Here is a 23081-nt window from a genome sequence, read left to right on the forward strand (position 1 = left end):
AGAGTACGTTTTCTGCCATCCCTCACAGCTTTACCTTGGTGTTTGTTACAGATGAGATTGAGGCCTTGCCTTTGGCAAACACACCAGAGGTAATGGGTCTTCATTCCAATGCAGAGATAGGGTACTACACACAAGCAGTTAAAGAGATGTGGACTCACCTCATAGACCTCCAGCCTCAGACAGGTATGGTTTTCTAGTTTTGATGTGTCTTAATATATTACAGTTGAAAATTGTATCATTGTTTTCCAGTTTTCTCATTAAATTCCGAGTAGAAGAGCATTTAGAAATAATATGTGCTATTTTTCAGAAGTAGAAGCTGTTTCATTCCTTTCAAGATGTTCGCTTCACACTCTTTGCAGCCACAAGTGCTCTCTCCTAATTGGTGTTCATACACTCTCTCTGTCGCAGGTGAATCTGGTGGAAGCATCAGTAGGGATGAATACATCAGCCAGGTGGCTCAGGACATTCAGAACAAACTGCCCAAGTTATTCGACATGGATGTGATCCGTAAAAAGTTTGGCACTGACATTTCTCCAACCTCGGTGGTTCTGCTTCAAGAACTAGAGCGCTTCAACATACTAGTGGTCCGTATGCAGCGCTCTCTGGCTGAGCTGCAGAGGGTGAGAAAGAAGAGCAGAGGACAATAAGATATTAGGAAAATGAGCATATGGGTGTTGTGTTTTGGTGCCTCACTCCAGTTTAGGTTTGTTCAGATTCTCTTGTGTTTTGTAGGCCTTGGCAGGTGAGGTGGGTATGAGCAGTGAGTTGGATGAGGTGGCTCGAGCCCTTTTTAATGGTCACATTCCTGCTATTTGGAAGAAGCTGGCACCAGATACACTTAAGTCTCTCGGAAACTGGATGACCCATTTCAAGAAGCGTTATGAACAATACATCTATTGGGTAAGAAAGAGCATATAGCTCTTCCTATATATATATTTATACACACACACACATATATATTAAAAAAATAATAATATTAATATATATATATATATATATATATATATATATATATATATATATATATATAAACATGTAGAATTCAAAGATATTTAAATAAATAATCACATCACAGATGTTAAAAAAGCAAGTTTATATAGCTGACTGAAAGGTGTAGGCTGAAGCCTTAGCTTATTCTACCTCATATTTTTATATTAGTATGTCTAGATCTCTTTAGCTTTATGCAATGAAATATGTATTATTCATAACCAAAAGTTTAAAACTAAAATTCATTTGCACTAGTGTTCTTAGCTCAATTTTAATTTGTTTAACGGCTTTTTTAAAGCCTTTTTTAAATCTGTTCAGTATATTGCACATCTTCATTTCCTTTTTGTAAACTGTTCACCAAATTTACCCACCTGACCTTTGTCTTCCTTTATTCTCACTTTTGTTTTTCTGAAAATGCTAACTTTTGTTAGCTTATACCTCTCGTTCCAATTCGAAACAACCTGGACAGTCTGGAAGCATTTTATATTTAGTTTCATGCATTATTTTTTGCAGTTTTAAAGTTTTAAAGTCCAAATCTGTAAATTTGAGATTTTGCGTATGACAGTCAGCTTTGTTAACAAGTCTTATTGCTCTTTTGTGTATATTTTCTCTTGTGAATGTGTGTATCTTTTGTTTACCAGGTGGATGAGGGGGAGCCAAAAGTCATGTGGTTATCAGGACTCCATGTCCCCGAGTCTTACTTGACTGCTCTGGTCCAGGCTGCTTGCAGGACAAATGGTTGGCCTCTGGATCTTTCCACACTGTACACAGAAGTGACCCAGTACCGCAGTGAGGATGAAGTCAGCGACAAACCCCGACAGGGTAATGTAGTGTCACTGATCACTTGCAGCATGATCAGTGATTAGTTCTAAAGACTGACAGTCTTATTCCCTGCAGGTTGCTTTGTGTCTGGCCTGTATCTGGAGGGAGCAGATTGGGACACAGAGAAGGGCTGCTTAGTGAGGAGCAAACCAAAAGTTCTGATTGTTGAACTGCCTATTCTCAAAGTCATCCCCATAGAGGCACGACGCCTCAGGTTACAGGTGTGGACAAGAGGAAATACAGACCTTCATACTATGCGATGGTTCTCTTTTTGAATCTTTCTCTTTAACTGGTGAATGTTTTTGTGTTTTTTGTACTTCAGAATACGCTGCGGACGCCAGTATACACCACGTCGTTGCGGAGGAATGCGATGGGTGTGGGGCTGGTATTTGAGGCTGACCTGTTCACCACCATGCACATCTCCCACTGGGTGCTGCAGGGAGTCTGTTTGTGCCTCAACACCGACTGAAGACAACCCTTAGCCTCACTGAGCTGGTCAGCTTTCACACAATCAGTTCAAAAATGTTACTTTTTATGTTATGTTATGTTTTTCTTTTTATGTTTTATGTTAATGAAATTGATGCCGAATGTCTGCATTTTTTGGGGAAAAAAATGACCTTATAGCAAATTACATTTAAAAAAAATGCTTTAATGTAATTTTGATGTCATATGTGTTTTTATAATAAATTCAGAGAAAGACATTTAAATTTTGACCTACGATCTTCTATACTTTCTTTATTCTCTCAGTAGATGGCAGCACACAGCAGTACTGAGCTTTGCATTCTGGTCAGTAGTTGCAGTGATTTTTCTTTGACATACAGTCTGAAGACTAAAAGACTGACTGAAAGTCTAAATCTGTTTATTCATGGATAAATGTTAGCGGAGAATTGTGCACATGCTTAACCATGCAGAACATTTCGGCTGAGGTAAAAGGACCATACTCTGCTGCACACGCTGGAAAATGTAACAGTAATCAAAGGCTACTAAAGTTTTCCACTTCATCCAAGTATCTTTTTAGCTTCTCCCTGCAGCAAAGGTAGTTGTGTGTGTTTTATTATAATATCTAACAAACAGATCTAGTGCAGCTCTGAGTAATCGAGGCTGCTGAGGTCAGCATGCCAAAGCAGGTGAGGCTTCCTCTAAAAATTAGACAGCCCCGGAGGATCTGGCAGCTGGTGCGGTAGTGAGGTCACAGCCACACAGAAATAAAAACTGCAAAAAGTTTTGAGCCGTGACACGTGCAACATACATCATGTAGCCTCAGCTGTGAGAGTGCAGCTGTAATCAGGGATTTGCTGCTTAGACTAAACTGTGGCCTACAGCGGAAATCATACTATTGCTACAACCAGCAACATAAAAAAGTTACATTTTCTTAAGTGTCTGCCCTTATATGAGATCACCATCTTGCCTCTCATTACCATACTGTGTAGCTTTAATGGGTCCCCTCTGAATAGCAGAGGGTAAAGGTTAGACAGGCCTTTTCTCAGCTTTTACTGGTACAGCTATCATAAAGAGAGAAGATAAGGACATGTTTATGACCAAACACAGGAGGGGAGGAATTGTGTTCCCCTGCTGAAAAGAGGGAAAGAATGGTGAGTTGTACTGTTTAATGAACCTGCAAAGATCTTCAGTAAATGGACACCTACACAGACAATAGGTAATACAGCTCTTTCAGTCGGCACAATAAAGGGGGAAGGAAATTATGGAAGCAGGAGAGTAAGTGCTCAAGATATGACAGATAAGAAAAAAAAAATCCTCTCAGTGGAACTGATCGCCGTCTCCCTCCTCAGAGGTCAAAATTATTTTCAGCTGCTCGTGTCTGCAGGGATTTACATTAACCCTAAACTGCTCCAGTTCCTGCTTGGCACCGCCGTCTGCGCTCAGCGGCCTCATAAAACTGCGAGAGTGCCCTGAAACAAAAAAGCAAAAAAATAACTCTGACACATCATTTTCCAGCTCACCCACCTCCCCCAATCCCAAAGTTTCCATGTGCTGTGATTATGAGCAGGTGGGCTCACTCAGCCCCATTAAAGTGCCTGCACTGTTTTCCTCCTTCTCCCTGTGGTATAGAGGGTGATTAGTGCCAATCTGAATGCCCTTCTGTAAGTGTGAAAGTGTTAATGCTATCTATCAGTAGCTGAGAACTTCAACTATGGTACTGTATACTTGCCAGTTGCGTGAGCTGAGTTTGCAGGGTGCAGCATGTTTTGAAGCTGGAGAGTCTGAGAGGTGTAGTCACCACAACCACAGACGTACATCATACATCAGGTCCCAGGTGTGGAGCTGCCAGGAGAGCTGTACAGACAGACAGACAGACAGACAGACAGACAGACAGACAGACAGACAGACAGATAGACAGATAGACAGATAGATATCTTTTTTAAGAAGTCACAGAGCACACTACTACCTTGGGCTGTTTTTTGTTCAGAATCTTTTGATATTTTATAGACCAGATAGAAGAAAAAGTTGCTCGTTGCAGCTCTACAGATATCAGATTCTGTTTAATTCTCAACCACACACCGAATTTTGGACTGCTGCTTTAAAGTTGTCACTTTGGGACAATTTTCACTACTTTCTGACATAGTATAAATAATCAATTATCAGCTACACACTTGTGAAACTAATCTAATAAATCTAAATGATTTTTAAAAAGCATAAAAACTATGATGTTCTCTCCACTCCAGAGTGCCCTTTTTCACAATTTTGTGATGTTTTATGGACCAGCTCATAAATCAAAGAGATAACTATATGTTACAGCCCTGCTATGCTCTCTATCAGATTCTGCTTTTTTCTTCTAAGACTAGAAACCGAATTTTGGACTGTTGGTTGGACAAAACAAGACATTTAAAGTTCTCACCATGGGGCATTTTTTCGTTATTGTCTGACATTTTATAAATTTAACAACTAATCAAGAAATTAAGAAAATAATAGACAGATTTATTGACGATAAAAATAATCATTAAGTGAGCCCAATATTAAAATCCCTACATAATATGCACTGTCAATTAGATAGATAGATAGATAGATAGATAGATAGATAGATAGATAGATAGATAGATAGATAGATACCCTTGATCCTTACATTGTAGGCTTTTAAATATAAAAAGTCATATATATGTAGAGGTACATATAATAGTAACAATACATTTGATTATTTTTACTTATTAACTATAGAAATTTTAAATATTGCAGGTTATATAATGGCAATAGTGCGTTATTTATAGGCTTTTAAATCTAACTTGTCACATCTAGTGTGGCCACAACTTTCTTCGGATTTGTTTAATACTCCCTTGTGATCTCTAAAATTAATTACTCATCTCCTCACAGCTCCAGCGACTTCAGAGGAACCTCGACACGCAGCAGCCCCATAATTCATTTAGAGCAAATACGCTGCGTAAAGTGGCGTCGCCCTGAGCGCGCATTGTCCTCTGTGAGGTTGGAACGGGGCAGGAACACAGAGGCAGCAGGCTGAGCTTTTAAAAGACCCGAGGAGACTATAAAACCGGTTTCATGCCCGCTGCCGTAAAGACTCGGCTGGATACGAGCACATACAGACAGACAGACAGACGGAGGTAGGCAGAGCTCACAGAGAAGAGAGGACAGCACTTAACATTTAATTTGTGGAAGTGTGTCAGTGGTAGAGACACACGCGAGGCGAGAGTTCACACGGGATTTTAAGGCTGTTTTGCTAAATAACCAGTCTGCTTTGGTAAATAGGATGCGCGTCTTCTCCAGCCGACCCGGTGCAGTTTGACACGTTCTGGATCCACAAGCCGGTTCTTGATTTCTAACCGGAGGAGGGAAAGTTCATTGAAACTGCTGCGGCCGTACATTGGATGCCACTGAAATGGGATCGCAGCAGCAGCCAGAGAGCGTGTCCGCGCCGTGCAGGAAAAGTTTGCTGAGGACTGTGCTGATCCTGTGGCTCAGCACGTTGGTGGACGGAACCTGGAAGACGGGACTTTACAAAACGTACTCAGCCGGGACGCAGCTGAGCAGAGACCAGACTGCAGCCTCTCACACCTCAGTCTATCAGAAAAGGTAAGAATGATCCGCCTACACCTGTATATACCGTGTCTTGTTATATACACAAAATCCAAACCTTAGGCTGTGAGATTGTGTCTTTTTGTGCGCTTTTGTCAGTTCATGACTGTGCAGAGCTACTCCCATCTCCATCCATTTACCAGGGCCCATTGTCTTCCTGACAGTTGGTTTCCTTTTTCCTGTGTTGGCAACATTTTTCCCCTGCTGAGTCCCATCCTCATTGTTGTCCCACCTTTTGCTTGTCTCTTTCTCCTGAAAACGCCTCCACTATCTGTGAGGTGTGTTGGGTTTTTTTTTCCTCTCCTCTCCATCATCTGCTCTTGAACGCACCACATAAACCTGCTTCCATCAGGATCTATGACTTGTGTGTGTGAAGTCACTGAATATAAAGAGGGATTAGATCTCCTCATATTTGATGGATCATCTGTGTAGCAGCAGTGTTGATGACAAGAGTGTTACTGAAGGAGAATCACTAGACTAAACACACAGTAAAGAGCTTCTAACCAGCTCCTCCTGGACGCAACCCATGTTTAGTTCGGAGACCAGCCATCGCTCAGTGATGAGAGGACGGTTCCCATCTTCCAAATATTTATGCTGTCAGGTTGTGTGTGTGTGTGTGTGTGTGTGTGTGTGTGTGGGCGGAAAGTGGCCGGAGGCTGAAGCCCCCTTTTCTTCAGGGTGTGTCCAGGTGGCTTCTCCAGCTTCGCTCCACCGACTCACCTCAGTGCTCAGCCCCTCCTGTCAATCACAGCCAGAGGTTTGTGGACATGTTTAGCAAACACGAGCAGCTGGGACTGCATCTGGGCTTGTTTTGGGGAAGAAGGGGATGAGTTTGCAGTCAGTTTTTAGCTGCTGTTTGTTAGTGGCTGCAGGATAAGTGGGGTAGAACGAGAGAAACGCTGCCGCCTTCAAAGAGGTCAGCGGGTTTGAGGCGACACAAGAGGAGCTGAAAGTGTCCGTCCACCTGCTGTCTGACCCAGTCTGTTAGAGCAGCGGTTTATGGTGTGTCAACACAGCCACACAGTGACAGTGGATTTCAGAGAGCATGCCAGTCTCTCCAGCAATGAGACTTTCAGTCACAAAAACAACTTGTCATTACAGTTCAGGCACTTGAAATATAATTTTAGCAAAACTACAAAAGAAATCTGCCACAGAAAAAAAAACCTTCACTAATAATGTCTCCCCATACCAACCCTGTCTTCACACAGCGATTACCAAAATCAAAGGGGATTAACAACTCTTGAGTAATTTCTCGACTGGTGCAGTCACTCTGCAGAGGAGCTGATAAAGTGTTCGTTCACCCTTGTCGTCCTTAATGACTGTATGAGCTCAGTACACTGTGGGGTTACTGAGGTAGGTGCTTCTTTATTTCTTGTCTCGCCCACTTCTTTATCCTCCCTCGGAGGACTTGTCATGGTCTGACAGGCAGTCTGAGCCCCGTGGCCACGCTCATTCCTCACTCGTCTTAACCATATCCATGTTTTTTTTAGGCATGGGAATGAAGACGACTCAGATTCCAGCAGCCTGAGCCCTGGGTGGCTTAAAGCAGGATGGCTTTAGATGTGACTGTTAAAATAACTTCAAATAACATATGTGAGGGTGGGAAAAGTTTGACGGATATAAGGAATCAGTTACTAAATGTACAGCTCCATTAATGATCACTGGTGAAGATAAATGAATCCAGATGATTCCAGGGACTGAGACTGTATACGAGGTGCGATCAAAATCAAAAACTGCACCTGATTTAAATTTGGCCACCATCCCCTGTTAAAGTAATCTTCCTGTGCACACTTCCCAGTGCTCCTAGCACGTGTTTAAAGGTGGCATGAGTGTATTTGTGATTTCACCATGGACCTAAAACTGATGCAGAGAGCTAACATCCAATTCTGTGTCAACTGACCCAAACTTCATGTCGAGGCTCATCAACGGTGGTGAGAGTTGGTTTTACACCTACAACCCAGACAACAAACAGCAGTCTTCAGTGGAAGAACCTGCAATTTCCAAAACTGGAGAAAGTCCATCAATTAAACAGCGTGGCCAAGAGTATGCTTGTCATTTTGTTTAACATCAGACTACCAATGTCCAGTTCTACTGTAATGTGACGGATCTGAGGTAGAACATTTGGCACAGATGACAGTATTGTGTGCCATGATACCAATGCATGCCCGCTCACAGTGAGTTAAGAATGCAAGTTTTTTAGCCACAACAACACAGTTATTGCTCCCCACCCAACCTATTCACCAGATTTGGCTCCCTGCACCTTCCTTCTCTTCCCCAATATTAGTTTCAGTTTAAAGGGTTGCTGTTTTGACACAGTGGAGGACATCCAACATGCCATGCAGATAGTGCTTCACACGCTTACAGATTGGAAATGTGGCAGGAGTGCCAGGAACAGTGTAGCGCTGCACAGGGGGATTATTTTGACGGAGATAGAAATCAGAGGTAAATCAAATACTGGCTGCAAAGTTTAGCAGATTAGTTCAATAACTGATTGTCTAGCAAACTGTTTTTTATCATATACTATATAATCGAATCACTTTGCATACTTTCTAAAATTCATCTAGTTCATCAAAATTATAAAAGTTATCCTGTTCCCTCTATTCCAGAGTGCCCTTTTCTGTTTGATATCATTTTAGTATCTTAGTTTTTTTGACTAGTAATTGGGAAACTATAACATCTAAAGAAAACACTTTGAGCTGATTTTGTTCAGAATTTTTCCGATATTTTACAGACCAAATCATACATCAACAAAATACTATTGTTAGCTGCAGCCCTCTGCTTGGGCTGCAGCTAAACTCTGCTTGATCTTCATTTACAAACTGAATTTCAGACAAGATGTTTAGAGTTATCACTTTGGTCTTTTGTCTTTTTATAAATGAAACATTTTATTGAGCAATGAAGATACTCATTGACAGATTAATTGACTATGAAAGTGTTCATTCTTTGGAGCCCAATAATAGAGCACCAAATCCAAACTGTACATTGTAAGTGAACAGTCGCAATATTGGTGTCTGATTCTTGGTCAGTGGACAGTGGAGCAGCTCAGCTCTACATGATGTCTAATGATGCAATACTGGATTTTTGGAGCTGACGCCAGTAGCAATTATTAGGGAGTGAACAGTTCTGATATTTGTATATCACTCTGCTGGACCGACTATGTGGTGAGTCCACTTCTAAATTACTCCCAAGCATCTTTTTCTGCATTATGTTGTGGAAGATAATCATCGCTACACATCAGCCAACATGTACACCAATACTGATATATCTGTAATATTATTGGCTGACCGATATATTGGTGGGGCTCTCAGGGTAATCAGGCGAAACTGAATCCTTCAGTTGAGTGGAATTCTTTTTTCACTTCCAGCCTCAAACACTTGAAGATGCACGTACCCATTACACACATACTGAAAGCTCCCAGGTGTCCAGGCCTGAAAGCTCACAGACAAAGACAAATGAGAGTTTTCCTTGCTTGTTCCAGGCTGCTGTAAAGAGTCACTTAGCCTCTCAGCGGAGCTTTGATGATCTCCACCGTCCTCAACACATGGAAAACACACGGCAGCTTTGAATCTGCAATACGATAGCTCCCCAGTCCCAGTATTTTCTACTAATTTATTTAATATTTCTTTAAATCTCAACTGAATATAACTCCTATCGGTTTTGCTCATAGGCTCCTCTGGTTCTCTGACTGTTTCCTAGAAGCTGCAGATTACGACTCCAGGAATGTAATCTCCTTCCCTCTTCATTAATTTCACCTTGACTTGTAATCTCTACGTCTCTTTGTCATGTGTTGTTGTGCCACATTTATCTTGCGCCTCTTCTCTGTCCCATGGGACTAACGTTGCTTTGTAATTGTCTTTTCTTTCCCTTGCCTTTTCCCATTGGAAGCTTCCTTATGTGACCTTTATGGTGAAAAGACCTTTCTCCTCTCATCTCCTCTCCTCTCCCCTCCTCTCCTCTCCTCCTCTCCTCTCCTCTCCTCTCCTCTCCTCTCCTCTCCTCTCCTCTCCTCTCCTCTCCTCTCCTCTCCTCTCCTCTCCTCTCCTCTCCTCTAATGTCTCCTCTCCTCTCCTCTCCTCTCCTCTCCTCTCCTCTCCTCTCCTCTCCTCTCCTCTCCTCTCCCCTCCTCTCCTCCTCCCCTCCTCTCCTCCTCTCCTCTCCTCTCCTCTCCTCTCCTCTCCTCTCCTCTCCTCTCCTCTCCTCTCCTCTCCTCTCCTCTCCTCTCCCCTCCCCTCCTCTCCCCTCCTCTCCTCTCCTCCTCCCCTCCCCTCCTCTCCTCTCCTCCTCTCCTCTCCTCTCCTCTCCTCTCCTCTCCTCTCCTCTCCTCTCCTCTCCTCTCCTCTCCTCTCCTCTCCTCTCCTCTCCTCTCCTCTCCTCTTCTCTCCTCTCCTCTCCTCTCCTTTCCTCTGGCCGTTTGCCACATCTGTCTTTTGTCCTTTGTTCTCCCCAAGCATTTTCCCACAGACAGAAATCTAGAGAAATTCCTCTAGATTTCTATCCTCACTGCATTTCAAACATATCTTTGAGCGTTCTGCCCTTCTCCTCCCACAGCGCATGAGTGGACGGGGTGGATGGAAAAGGGAGTTACTGAGATGTTTTTCACTCGAGTCTCATCAGCCCTCCTGTCAGTTCACACGGCTTAACTCCAAACGTCTTCCTCCCCACACAGTCTGCTGCTGAAAATGCATGGACTCAGTAGTCTGATCATCAAAGATGCAGACTGTATAGCATAGAAGGTGAAATGAGGGCACACTAGAAAACAGCATATAAGCTTTTCTGACAAGTTCATGCGCTTTCTCTCAGCATTTGCATACATTTGAGGCTTCAGCACTTTTTTTGTTTCCCTCTTGGCGTCTGTAGGGTTGAGGAACAGATGGGCCAAAGCTCTGATTTTTTTTTTTCCTTCCCTTAAAAATTGTGGATTTCTTCCTTAACAGTTGGCTGTGGCTGCATGTGACTGTGAGAGATGGTTGATGATTTATTTAGCTTGGGCCCAGGATTCAGAGTGTGCCATGTGTGCTTAGAGACCTGATACTCACCAAGGGCCTGCTTGGTGTTTTTGCCAGTGAAACAGCATGGTGCTGGTGGGTTTCACACTTCATAACACAAGGGTGCCTCCAGTAAGAGGAAGGTGTTGACTATGAAATATTTGAGAATGTCAGACTGAGTGCACCAAGCACCTGTGTCCTTTATGTATATATAGAGTGGGTCTTAGCCACAAAAGTTATAGCCTGTCAGTGGAGGAGGAGATAATGATATTATGTGTGTCCAGGTTGTTGAATTATCCTCAAATCTCCATCCTATCTGCACAATCTGTGGATCGGCCATTTGTTTAGGTAATGCAGGTACTGGTTGTCGAGCTATTTTAAAGATCGTAAACTCTGTTATGCCAACTGCTTTTGTTATTTCATTCACTAAAGCAGCAGCGGTCGGCATTTCCTCTTTGGTAATTGCATAAGTGCAATGTAAAGAGAGAAGGGGAGACCATAAAACCCACCCCCACTTCCCTCCCAGTACCCCCTGGTGACAATCTTAGCTGTTCCCAGGTGAAGCCTCCTCTCAGCCTGGGAAACTCAGATGTTTATCTGTTGGGTCTGGAGGATAAGTGGTGGGGAGGAGATGGGGTTAAGTCTCCCCCCTCCCCAGACTCCCAGCTCTACCTGACCACAGCTCTGTCAAAGTCTGAAATTTTCCACCAGTGATTAGAGCAATTTTTCTGGACCAGGGAAAGCAATCACAGAGTAATCATATAGATCCATGTTCATTTCTGTAGCCTCACAGCTGATGGATGTAGTGAGATGTGTGAAGGGTATTTAAATAACATGTGGCAGATTCATTCTTTCACTCACTTTACTTGAGAAGGTTAGGAGTGACTCTGTTTGTGTTGCTTGTGCATAGGTCCCTTTATTTTTTGATTCTTCCTTGAATATGTTTCTGGTTTTCATAAAATTTCAATTTTTTAATTTTATCTTGCAAAGTATCTTTTCATCTTGCATCATTCTGGAGGCTGTGATTGTTACACAAATGGAAAAAATCAAGAGCGCTCAGTGATTAAACAAAAATCCACAAGAGACGGTCTCATAAAAAAAAAATCTGTGCAGTAGTACACAAACATTAGTCTGAGGTGCCCCGGCTCAGGTCTGTGTGCGGCCACCACAACATGTGGAGATTGTTAATGGGAGCTGGTTCAGGGCTGCTTAGCATCCTCTGCCTTTGGCGGTTTCCTTTAAACTGTCTCTGATGCACACAAACATATGGCCTCCCATATTGACAAACAGACTTTGGTGGGAAACACCCTCCCACTCTTGCAAACGCATTGGCAGCAGAACACACAAAGCGTAGTTTTGTTCTATGAACCACACAGTTTCCTTTGTGGTTTCCAGAGTCTCCTTTCTATACATCTAGTGATTGTGTGAACACGGGTTATAGTGAGTGTGTCCGTGTTTCTCTTAGAGCAGTGTGAGGGTAATGGAGGTATTTGCACACTTCAGCGTTGATAAAATAATGGGAACATGTGGTAGCTCAGCAGCCTCAGCCTGCTTTCCATTTGAAGCCAGGAGTTCTGTGTTTTCTTGGTTTGATAAGCTGGATGAGATGAACATTTTTTATAGCTGCTGTGCTTTCAGGAACAGATATCTGCTCCTCTTCAAAGGCTATTTGAGCTCTCTTTTAGGATTAAATATAAACCTATTAACTCTCAGACTCCTCAAATGATTACCTTTTATGTCATTTGGTGACTTTTATGGAGTTATACTGAGATATTTTCAACATATTACCATTTTGCTTTTGGAGTCCTAAGAAATAATGGCTCTAATACCTACACAATCAGATCTTAACCTCTGACCTTTACACAAGCGTTTTTACCCTCACAGGTCAGTTTCCTGACAGGCCCAGTGGCTTCTGATAATGTCCTACGAAGCTCTCTATGGAAAAGGACTGAACTCATGACCCGGCATTAACCCGTGCTGAGAAACCCTCATCTTTGTATGGGAGCTGGTCTTCCTCTTTTTCCCTCCTGAGAGACTTCACCTCCTCTGAGAGCCGCATGCGAACGGATGTGTATTGATAGAGGAGAGACCTCAGAGTAAATACGCTGCCCACAATACACTCCTGCAAATCTCGCGGCTGATTAAAACCATGTAAACACCACAAGGAAGTTTCAAAACAAAAGGGTGGGGGAAGGGAGGCAGGAATCAGAACCGGCGGGAAGACCACAGCGTCCTGAATGTGACTGTGCGGCTAATTTGTTTTTGTGAGCGTGCCACAGTGTTTGAAGGTTGAAAATATAAACTGTGGTTGCTCGTTTACTTTGAAGATGTGATTTTTCCTGTGTGTCTAAAGACAACAAATCAGGCCAATGTTTCTGTTACTGTTGTATTCTGCGGTCTGCATTTCTGACTTTAATTCGGCCTTTTCCACCCTTCAGGAACTGGTGTCCTCATACAGTCACTAAGACGGTGACCTGCCAGGTGCAGAATGGGACGATCCTCCAGCGAGTCTACCAGACGTGTCGCTGGCCGCAGGGATGTACAGGAGGAAGGTGAGAAAGCGAAAGGATCATGTCATTACAGCTACTGATCTATCAAACTGTGTTGAGCCCTTTAAAGAGAAGCACTGGAAGTTTAGTTGTTGTTTAGATTTAATCTGTAGTGGAATTTAATAGCAGGAAAACAGTCAACGTTCTCACAACCAGTCAATTGTCTTGTTTTTGAGTCACAGAAGAGTTTTTCTAGCTTCAATATGCATCACATGAAGTCATGTAATCTTCACTTAACCTTATTTAGGCCATATCTGCATCTTACATCGAGCAAATTGGAAAAAACCATTGACTTCAGCCTCTGATTTGTAATTTTAAAGAGCCCATGTTATGCTTTTAGGATAGCTTGCCTGTTCTTTAATTATGTTGCAGCTTTTTGTGCATGTGAAGGGTCTGAAAACTTACAAAATCCATGCCAACGGGAGTTATCGTGTCCCTCAGAAAACGCGTCTGCATAAAACACCTTATTTCAAGTCCAAGTTTTTCTTTTCTTACCTAACTACATCACAGTGTAACACATTTGTGCAACTCCCTCAAATATAGGATGAGCAGCTTGCTTGGAATATCTGCTCAAATCAAATCAACTTACTCCATCAGAGTGCTCAAATCAAAGCAGACTGGACTTTTCAAAGAGAAAGTAGCTAAAACAGCATTTCAGATGGAAGGGGAGACGAGTTTGTGTAAAATAGTGGTTTTTTTAATGTTAAGGAAGGCAAATATATTCTGATAAACCCAACAATATAATGGAAAGCTGTAAACATGCATAGTGTAGGCTCTTTAAGATTTTCTGAATGTGGCTACAAGGCTAATAGTGGCGTTAATCATTGTTGAATACTACCATGTGTCATAATGAAGTCTGGTTTTCCTTTTCTTTCATTTAGGGGGGAATCTGTTATAAAATATGCCAGTTAATCCCCCTAAAATCAGAACAGATCATTATGTGTTGCAGCAGCTCCACATGTTATGTTCTGAATGAGAAACACCTGAAACATCTCATACAGCTTTACACGTGTTCCAGGGGTAGACAAAAGGCAATCTGGGAAATGAATGAAGTAAATGTGTAAAGTTGTGCAAATGCACCTAGAAATCAAATTAAACCAGTTAAAACTTACAAACACAATTTAAAAAAACTTACTGAATAACACATCAATGTATTATACTCTGTCTGAGAGGTAATTATCACATTCACAAGTGTTGCTACCCATGTGAATGTGGTGGGTTTAGACTTTGTATGTGTTTTGCAGCTACAGGACAGTGGTCAGACCTTCCTATAAAGTGGTGTATCGCACTGTAACCTCTCTGGAGTGGAAATGCTGCCCAGGATTCAGCGGTGCTGCCTGTGAGGAAGGTAAGTCAAGTTTTCAGGGACTTAGACGCATGCACACATAGGTTACACAACTGCTGGATATGACCGACGTTGTAATCTTGGACTGAGAAATGATTTAGAGAAATCACTGACAAGTTTGACATCTGTCAGTTTTCTCTTTCTTTTTTTTCCACTGCGTCACTTTTATTTTACCTGCCTCCAATTTCTTTATTTTTCTTCGTGTCTTCAGTGTGACTCACTTGTCACCATCTCTCTGTTTTGCAGTATTAAAGCCTGCATAGTGTGTGCGCCTTCCAATATACTTGTGCGAGTAATACTTTAAAAACAGGAGTGATTTCCATTAGGATTACATAAGTCTGCTTCTGTCTTCTAAATGAAGTTAGGAAATAAGATCCCTCGGCCTCTTCTGGGTGAGTCAGATACCTCCACTTTATTAATCACTTTTAATGTGTTCATTCCAAGAGTCACTGTACCACGCAAGGGTTTATTCTTTTCTGTGGTTTTCAGTTTTATGGTCCCGCTGGAACCAAGTCTTGATCCTCTTAATGTGCCATGCAAGCACTGCTGTTTTCATTTTTCGAGTACAGTAGCTGCCCACCACACATAGACACACACACACACACACACACACACACACACACACACACACACACGCACACACTCCCAGTGTATAATGACTTCCCCTGGCACTGGTCCTCAGGTCTCTGCAGTCTGGGGAGAAGGGTGGAGTGTGTGTTTATGCCGGGACCCAGGACTTGACTGGGTGTAACATAAATGGTTGGGCTGCGTAACACAAAGGACAATAAATGTTTACAGTGGCTAAAGTGGTCACTTTTTTGTGGTGCTGAAAAGAGAGGGTGTTTTTGTCTTTTACGCTCCCACTCCTAGGTGAGATCAGAACAGCTCTCAGCCCTCCCGGTGGCCTGTAGTCTGCTGCAGCGAGGCTTCAACTGGAGTAATTTCTCCCCTTCGTCTGCTTGCTTGCTTGCACTTGCACGCATCAAAACTGCCCGAATATCACAACCCTCCCCGACTCTCAAAGTCAAAAACACATTCACAGTCAGACAGCACAGACTTTACTGAACAAAAGCAGGAGAACACACAGTGAAACAGGGAGGAAATTATCCAATTAAGCTGTTGCCGGAGGAGATTCCCCTCCGGTTGTCATGGCAGTAGGGGGCTGTCGAGCCAGCGGGGATGCTGGGATTAGCCACTTATCTGAGCGTCGTTCCGGGTGGCTCAGATCACAGGCGGTGCTGAGTGGAAGTGACAGGTCCCATTCACAGGGCCTTTACTCCCCGGCACCATGGATGCTATCCAGGGCCACCAGCGCTTTGTTCTGCTCCTGCCGCGTGAGCAGAACCCCTTGCCAGCGCAGAACCCGATACCCTGCTGCCGTCTGCCTCATTCGCCGCTTTAAGGAGAAATAAAAGCTTGCCACACGGGCCAAGCTGGAGACCGGATTGCGCTTAAATCTGTTACCATAGTGTTGCCAAGTGAATTGAAGCTGCACTCGCAGTTCAGTGGGTGCAAGTTTCAAATCCAGTCTCTTAATACCTGTGTGCGACTCCATCTGCAAATCTCTCCACGTCTTTTTGTGGACTTCCACATGGCTGTGAGCACTTGTTTGACTTTGACTTAGGCTGAATTAAATAGACTGAGTAAACGCAGCACTTCTGTTATATAAAAGACCAAACAACTCTCATCGTACTGCACTTTTAGAAATCTGCTCTTTAGGCTAAACGCTACAAACATATTGCTTTTGATCTCCTAAATAGCAACCAGGATGTGTACGTCTTTACCTCTTCTGGAGTTTCCATGTTAGTTATATGCATTGGCTCTCATCATCGATCTTCCTCTGCTTGTCTGCTTTTCACAGACTGTGGAAAATGTGTATGATCCGCTCATTTGCTCATGCTGCCCTGCTCGTACCTCCACTATTCTCTCACCAGACCACCCCAAAAGCCTCTGGCCATGTCTGACTCCCAGGGCCGGCCTGCATTACCGCAGATCTCAACAATGTCCAAACCAGCAGGACCCTGGGGCTGCTTTAGGGTTCAAGAGAAGAAAAGAAGTCCATTGGGCTGAGAGCAGCGTCAGTGATATGGTTGGGTTTTAACTGGGGATGAGAGAGTTGTTTTCTCTTGTGTCTCTCCGTTCGCACTCCTCTGCTTGCCAGCCGATTGGTCAACATATGTAAATCAACAGGTCCAGCCCGTGATAAAGATAACATATCTCTGTTTGAGTTTTTGGATCATGTATTTCCAAATCCAAAGCAGCAGTTTTGCAGAGAGTGGAGATAAATGAGAGATCATTATGAGGAGAGATCACGCCATGTTGTCATCAAGTCATACACAAGCCTGTGAAGATTTCAGGCCTATCGCATTCAGAGTGAAGGGCTCCAAAAGCAAAACATTACATCACGCCCACGCTGATAAACAAACTTACTCCATCAGAGTCCAAGTGAAGTAAGATAACACTGCATCAGACAGGCACCTTTCACATTCGCTCTCTTTTCTTACTTCCTCACCCCAACCTCAGGACTTGGGTTGAATTCCAGACTAGTGGTGTAATTACTGGGTCCTAATTGTTTTCTATGAGGTTTGGGAGATATTGTCTTACTTCTGGACCTGGAACACAATGGTCTTTATCTCTGATTGAGCCTGAGAAAAAAGGCTAAGTATTTGCAGATGGGGACACTTTCATAGCCTGCCAGAAACAGGGATTTAATGTATGCTTGGTTGGCTTTGGCATTCCAAGTAAGTAAATGCTTGTTTTCAGATGGGATATCCCAACCTATGCTACATCAAACACAAATATCAAAATTACACCTCATTTAGAGGCAATTTTGTGATATGAGGATATCAAATGTATTTGTTAAAAGCAACATTATTACATTAGAGCTGGCTCTCAAAGACCCCATACAGGTTGTAGAGACATCCAGTGCAGTAGTGACGGGTTATTGCACACTCAGCAGTCACAGATATCTGTAATATTTGGAGGTATTTTGACTCTGGCTCCCCCCATCTGCTAATTTTGACAGAGTCTTTAAAGTGTGAAGATGACACTAAGAGACATAAGTTGATATTTTAGCCCTGATTTGATTTATTGGGGAAAGCACTTGAAAGGAAAATGGCTGCAGCTTATCACAGGAGGAGGCCGCCGTGCAGCAAAACATATGGGGGAATGTAGACTTGAATTAGCACGGCTGTCAAAGCTCTGCCGCGGGGGTCCCCATCAAGCCGTATCTCGCAGCCAAGCGGAGGCTGCGGTTTTTGGGTCGCAATTACGATACGGCTGGGAGGCAGAAGTATGCTGTCTGTAATAAGCCGCAGAAATGTAATCTGTGTTTTCACAGCTCAGCGCGGCTTATCACAGGCCTACACGCTAAACCCCGTGCTTTAAACATCAGTCGGCTGCAGCTTGCCATTAGCAAAGGAAGAGTGGGAGTGCGTGGACGCCAGTATATGTGTCTGTCTGACTGCCAGAGTCGGTGTGTGGGTGGGAGGGCGAGGCGTCGAGGATTTGTACAGTGAGGGATGCAGCTGTTCACTGTGATTAGCTGCTTTAATGGCAGCAGGCTTTAGTCAGAGTGGAGGGAGCTGAGAGCAGGTGACCTCCACTCCCACCCTCTGAGACCACACAGAGCAGCAGCTATCACACAGACGGTCACCTTTTCACTCAGCTCTCCTCTTCTTTTTATTTGCTCACATTCCTGGGCTGCCCTGCGTTTGCATTAGCAGGTGTTATTCACGTGCTGTTCTCTCTTGCTCCAGTTCATTCACAAAAAACAAATTTGATGTCAGATTTAACTGCATTCATGCACTCTGGAGAGAAGATCTAGGAAGACACATAAATCGCGTACATACAGCCAGGCAGGCTGCAGCCAGCGTGCAGGAAAGTCCACAGCAGCTGATATTCATAGTTATGCAAATGGACAGCGCACAAGTGCTGAGCCTAAATTGGAAGCAGCTGAAGTTAAGGCGAACAGGGATGAGGGCCCCAGATGAGATTAGACATGGGAGCGTCCAGCCCTTTCAGCCCACGCTGCTTGGCTCAGGGGATTTGTCATAATAGTCATTAATTAACAAACAACACGAGTGAAAACACCAACCAGCCAACCTAAAACTTACTAAACCAAACAGAAGGGTTATTTTTCTCTTCTTCTGTTTGCCTTTCTTTCCATACGGTCTTCTCTGTGTTCTGGTATTTATATCAAGGCTGTGAAAAATCCCCAAATTATACTTCATAGGGGGTTTAGGTATTTAAATTGGAATACAGACTAATAATTATGATCGACTTATTTTGAAATGTTCCATGCAAACCACATACGGAGCACATAGCGTGTAGCAAAACTCTTGCAAGCTGTGGAATAATAATTACAGAGCCATCAGACTTATAATTACTTCCTATGCTATATTTTATTTATCTGATATCCTGTCCATACCTGAAGAAACACATGTTTTCATGCTTTACGCTTTATCGCTGACCCACATCTGTTCTTCAATCTAAAATCAATCGTTCTGAACCTCAGTAAACACAGATGCACGGCACTGAATCTTTGTTAAAGATTCATACATACTTAGCCTTGAATCTGAGTTTAGTTTTATGTATCTGGCTCCTGGACTGGAAATGCCTCTTCTGCTTACTGATTTATTTATTATTTCCCAAGACTTCCCCCGGGAGAACATTGAAAACTGTTTTTCCTGCAGTCAGAAAGAAATAAAGTGGCTCGAGTCAGCAGTGCAAAGAAACTTTTAGGGATGAAAATAGATGCACACACTCCCGCAAATACACACAGACACACATGCAGGTCATGGCAGCTGGAGTATTCTTCTGTCCCCCATAAAGCAGAGGCATTTCCCTTCACCCAGTAGCTTAAGTGGACTAGTGTGCTGACTGAGTGACCCACAAACAGACAGGCACTTTACAGCCTGACAGATCACGCAATCAGGAGCACGGAGGAGAAACACACTCTCTGCTCGGTCTCGTTGAGATAAGGCCAAGTGAAGTGGAAACACAGTTTTTTATCTTGTAGAATGATAAAGAAAAACCTTTCAAATCCTGCACTTTTAAATCCTCTTCACTGGTGGAGGTGTGGGCTCGGCCTCCTGTCTCTCATCTCTGATCCACTCAGCGACTGATGTCATTAAAGCTGCATTAACCCCGTCTGCTCCCTGCCCTTCAACTTATCGCCATCTCTCAGCTCGCAGGTATAGAGTGGCATGATGGAGGCACTGTATAACACAGCGCTACTGTGCTGCAGGCCCTGAGAGGCTAATGAAACATATTTGACGTTTTGACGTCAGTGCGGAGACAATGGCAGCATTGATGAAGCAGGACCCATTGGTTCTAACAGTGATCAGTTCAGTGGTCTCTGCCTGCAGCCCACTGAAGGGGAATCTCTCTACCATCCACAGACCTATTGCAAAGCTCAATCTCTAAACTGGAATATCACAGTTCTACTTTTCCACTTAGGTTCCACTTGTTTTGTCTTCCCTTTCTTTTTTTAGTTAGCTTCATAAAGCTGTATGTTGCATTTTTCTTTACCAGTTTTTGCTTTTGCTTTCTCTGCTTTCTCCATCTGTTGTTTACATTGTTTTAAGCCTGACTCTTTTTGTTGATTGAGTCGTTCAATTGACTGGTTACTTGATACAGATGTTCAATAGAGGAACTGACACAGCCTACATGTTCCAGGAGCAAAACATCATTTTAAGGCAACTTTTAAAATACAGGCTTGAAGGAACATTATTTTCATCAGTCATTTCCTCAGAAGGCAGTGTTCAGTTTGTTGGTTGATTTGTATGTATTGAGGATGTTACATGGGTGATGGCATGTCTCTGTACCGTATACAGGCACTGTGTTATTTGTTATCTGTGTTATCTTAACAGCAGATTCCGTATGGAGTGTGTGAACTTTAATGTGACAGGGGAGCCAAGCTGTATTTGCACCCTGACTGCATGTGTCTGAGAAAAGTATCCTTTGGGACACTAAAGTCTAACTTATCATTTCATTTAAATAGCCAGACTGTTGTAAAACATGCTTTAGCTGTTCTTGTGAGACCAAACATTTAGCCCAACCAAAAAGATATTCCCTGAAGCTTCTTAAAAGAATAAGAAATGCAGCAAATCTTCACATTTGAGAAGCTGGAAACAGAAAACGTAGACAATGAATCAATAATCAGCTGTTGCTGATCATTTTGCCCTCAGTCGGCTAAATAATTGAACTCTACTTCTGCACATATTCACTCTTTGATTCTCTTGCTTCATCCAGTAATATGAATCCCTGTAAAATCCATTTATGTCTCCCTCCCTTTTTACTGCTGTCTCATCCTCACCACCCTGTGATACCCAGACTTCATAAACATTAAAAAGCAATGAAAAGAGTTGCTTTTAAGTGAGATATTCTCCTCCTCTCCTCTGTCAGTCTGTGGGTTTTGTACACTCCCAGTAGTCGTGATAATCTAGCTGCTCGTTTGTCGCCGTTATGAGTTCGTAAACATATACAATCCCACATAAGAGAGCCTCGTGTGTTGTGGCACAGTGGGTGGGGATTTTTATGAAGCCGACCTTCAAACCTTCTCCACTCCCATGTATACTAAACCACAAACAGACCACCACATCACAGAGATCTCGCCATGCTGTGTTGTGATGACATCATTTATGGCCTCTCACCCCCCAGCATCCCCCCTAAACCCTTCTGCCTCATTCTCAGTTTCCCAGTCACTAAACACACTCTTGGATAACATGTAGAACTTAATAGTCATCGCGCCTGTCTGGCTTTTGAGCTCTCGTCTTTGCATGTATTTCCATTTGCTCATGTGGTTGATACGGTGCTCAGCGGGGATGAGAGGAGTGGTGCTGATGGTTGTGATTAGTCCTGGACTGACGACGAGAGTAGAAAAGAGGTTTGGATGAACTGCACCAGCAGTCGGTCTAATTAGAGACATGCCTGGTTGGCTTTCAGAGCTCGAACCTGACACAGGAGTGGGCTTTCTCCTCAAGCAGCCAGTCTTCTTGACCGAAGAGAAATTACTTCACTTGATTGGCTAAGAAAGGTAAAGGATAATGCCTTGAGAGATCAAATGTCTGACGTATGAGGCTGAACCTATATACAGCTGGCAAAGTAGACTTTACAGTAAGCTGAATGGTTTTTATAGTCGCAGACAAGAGAGATGTGGGAAATCTTGATTGTACTTGTTTGGTTTATGTGTTTTCAACTTTGTGTTAGACAGACAAATAGTCATACAAGAATCCTGAGCAATCATAATTCATAGCATAACCCAGATGGCAGGGCACCCAGAGATCAGTGTGTACAGAAATCAATGCCAACTGTCTATGCTGTGGTTTATGCTACATCCACTGGTTAATCCTGACTACACTGAAAAGGGCTCCACTTGCAAGCCAGTGTTTAATGCAGGCTACAAGACACACTATTACGAGCATTTAAGCGTTTAAACCACACCAGCCAACAGCTGTGAAATATAGTCAAGTGGAATTTGTATATGCTTGTGAGTGATGACACAGACTGTCTAACAAAACCTGAGCAGAAATAAAGTTACTGTGATTTATTGCAGATCCAGTGTTAATTTTCTATCATAAATTCTAAAGTTATACAAAGAAACCAATTCTGTGCCATTTCACTACTATAGAACACCTGATGGTCAACATTATTGTGCATGTAGCACTTTTAAGTATTGATTATTTATCATTTAAAAATACGATTATCATATTATTAACATATGGGGGTTGATCAAAACCTTCCAGCACTGTGTGAGCAGTAGCTGTCATGACTCATGATGTCACTGCACGATCAACAGTAGGACCCTCGCATTCAACACACAACTGGTAGGTGTTCATCTGCGATTTCTCCATGGAGCTCAAACTGGAGCCAAGAAGAAAGCGAGATGAACCAACCTTCATGTGGAGGATCGTCAGTGGTGACAGGAGGTGGGTCTGCAGCTACAACCAAGAGACTAAACAGCAATTTTCACAGTGGAAGAACCCGATGATTCTCAAACCAGACAAGGTGCATCAGGTCAGGAAGGCACCAGGAATATGCTCGTTGTTTTCTTCAACATTCGTGTAGTTGTGCGCTGGGATTAATCGCCAAGGGTTGTAATTTCAAGGTAGAGTTCTCCTATAATGTTCTGAGGTGTATGAGTTCAGGTCATTTAGCACAAATGACCTGAACTGGGGCAAGACGGCATGTGGGTGCTCTACTGCACTGTACATCTGGTTACAACGGATGCTCTTTGCACATGCACATTCCCTGACCTTTTTAATCTGTCCTCATAAACATAGCAATGCTTACACCCTGAACTTTGGTATGTAATATGTGGCTAATGGTTTTCAGTGCCTCAGGTGA

General features: G+C 43.1%; 2 protein-coding genes across 4 annotated transcripts in view; both read left to right on the plus strand.

The window, feature by feature from the left end:
• The window catches only part of dnah10 (dynein axonemal heavy chain 10), a 29797-nt gene extending 27268 nt beyond the window's left edge, over nucleotides 1-2529 (plus strand). Inside the window, exons 73-78 of the mRNA XM_023281183.3 lie at nucleotides 52-183; nucleotides 409-620; nucleotides 733-900; nucleotides 1629-1809; nucleotides 1885-2030; nucleotides 2132-2529. Coding sequence (XP_023136951.2) covers nucleotides 52-183; nucleotides 409-620; nucleotides 733-900; nucleotides 1629-1809; nucleotides 1885-2030; nucleotides 2132-2278 — 986 coding nt within the window. The 3' untranslated portion in view covers nucleotides 2279-2529. The remainder of the gene's footprint in view (nucleotides 1-51; nucleotides 184-408; nucleotides 621-732; nucleotides 901-1628; nucleotides 1810-1884; nucleotides 2031-2131) is intronic.
• A 2652-nt stretch (nucleotides 2530-5181) lies between these two features.
• The window catches only part of emid1 (EMI domain containing 1), a 64633-nt gene continuing 46733 nt past the window's right edge, over nucleotides 5182-23081 (plus strand). Inside the window, exons 1-3 of one of the 3 annotated variants that reach the window (XM_023281177.3) lie at nucleotides 5182-5850; nucleotides 13277-13390; nucleotides 14632-14735. In XM_023281177.3, the coding sequence (XP_023136945.1) occupies nucleotides 5657-5850; nucleotides 13277-13390; nucleotides 14632-14735 (412 nt within the window). In that variant the 5' untranslated portion in view covers nucleotides 5182-5656. The remainder of the gene's footprint in view (nucleotides 5851-13276; nucleotides 13391-14631; nucleotides 14736-23081) is intronic. The other 2 variants (XM_023281179.3, XM_035953281.2) reach the window with 2 other exon arrangements.

This window comes from Amphiprion ocellaris, chromosome 6, assembly GCF_022539595.1.
Source record: "Amphiprion ocellaris isolate individual 3 ecotype Okinawa chromosome 6, ASM2253959v1, whole genome shotgun sequence".
Taxonomy (NCBI): Eukaryota; Metazoa; Chordata; class Actinopteri; family Pomacentridae; genus Amphiprion; species Amphiprion ocellaris.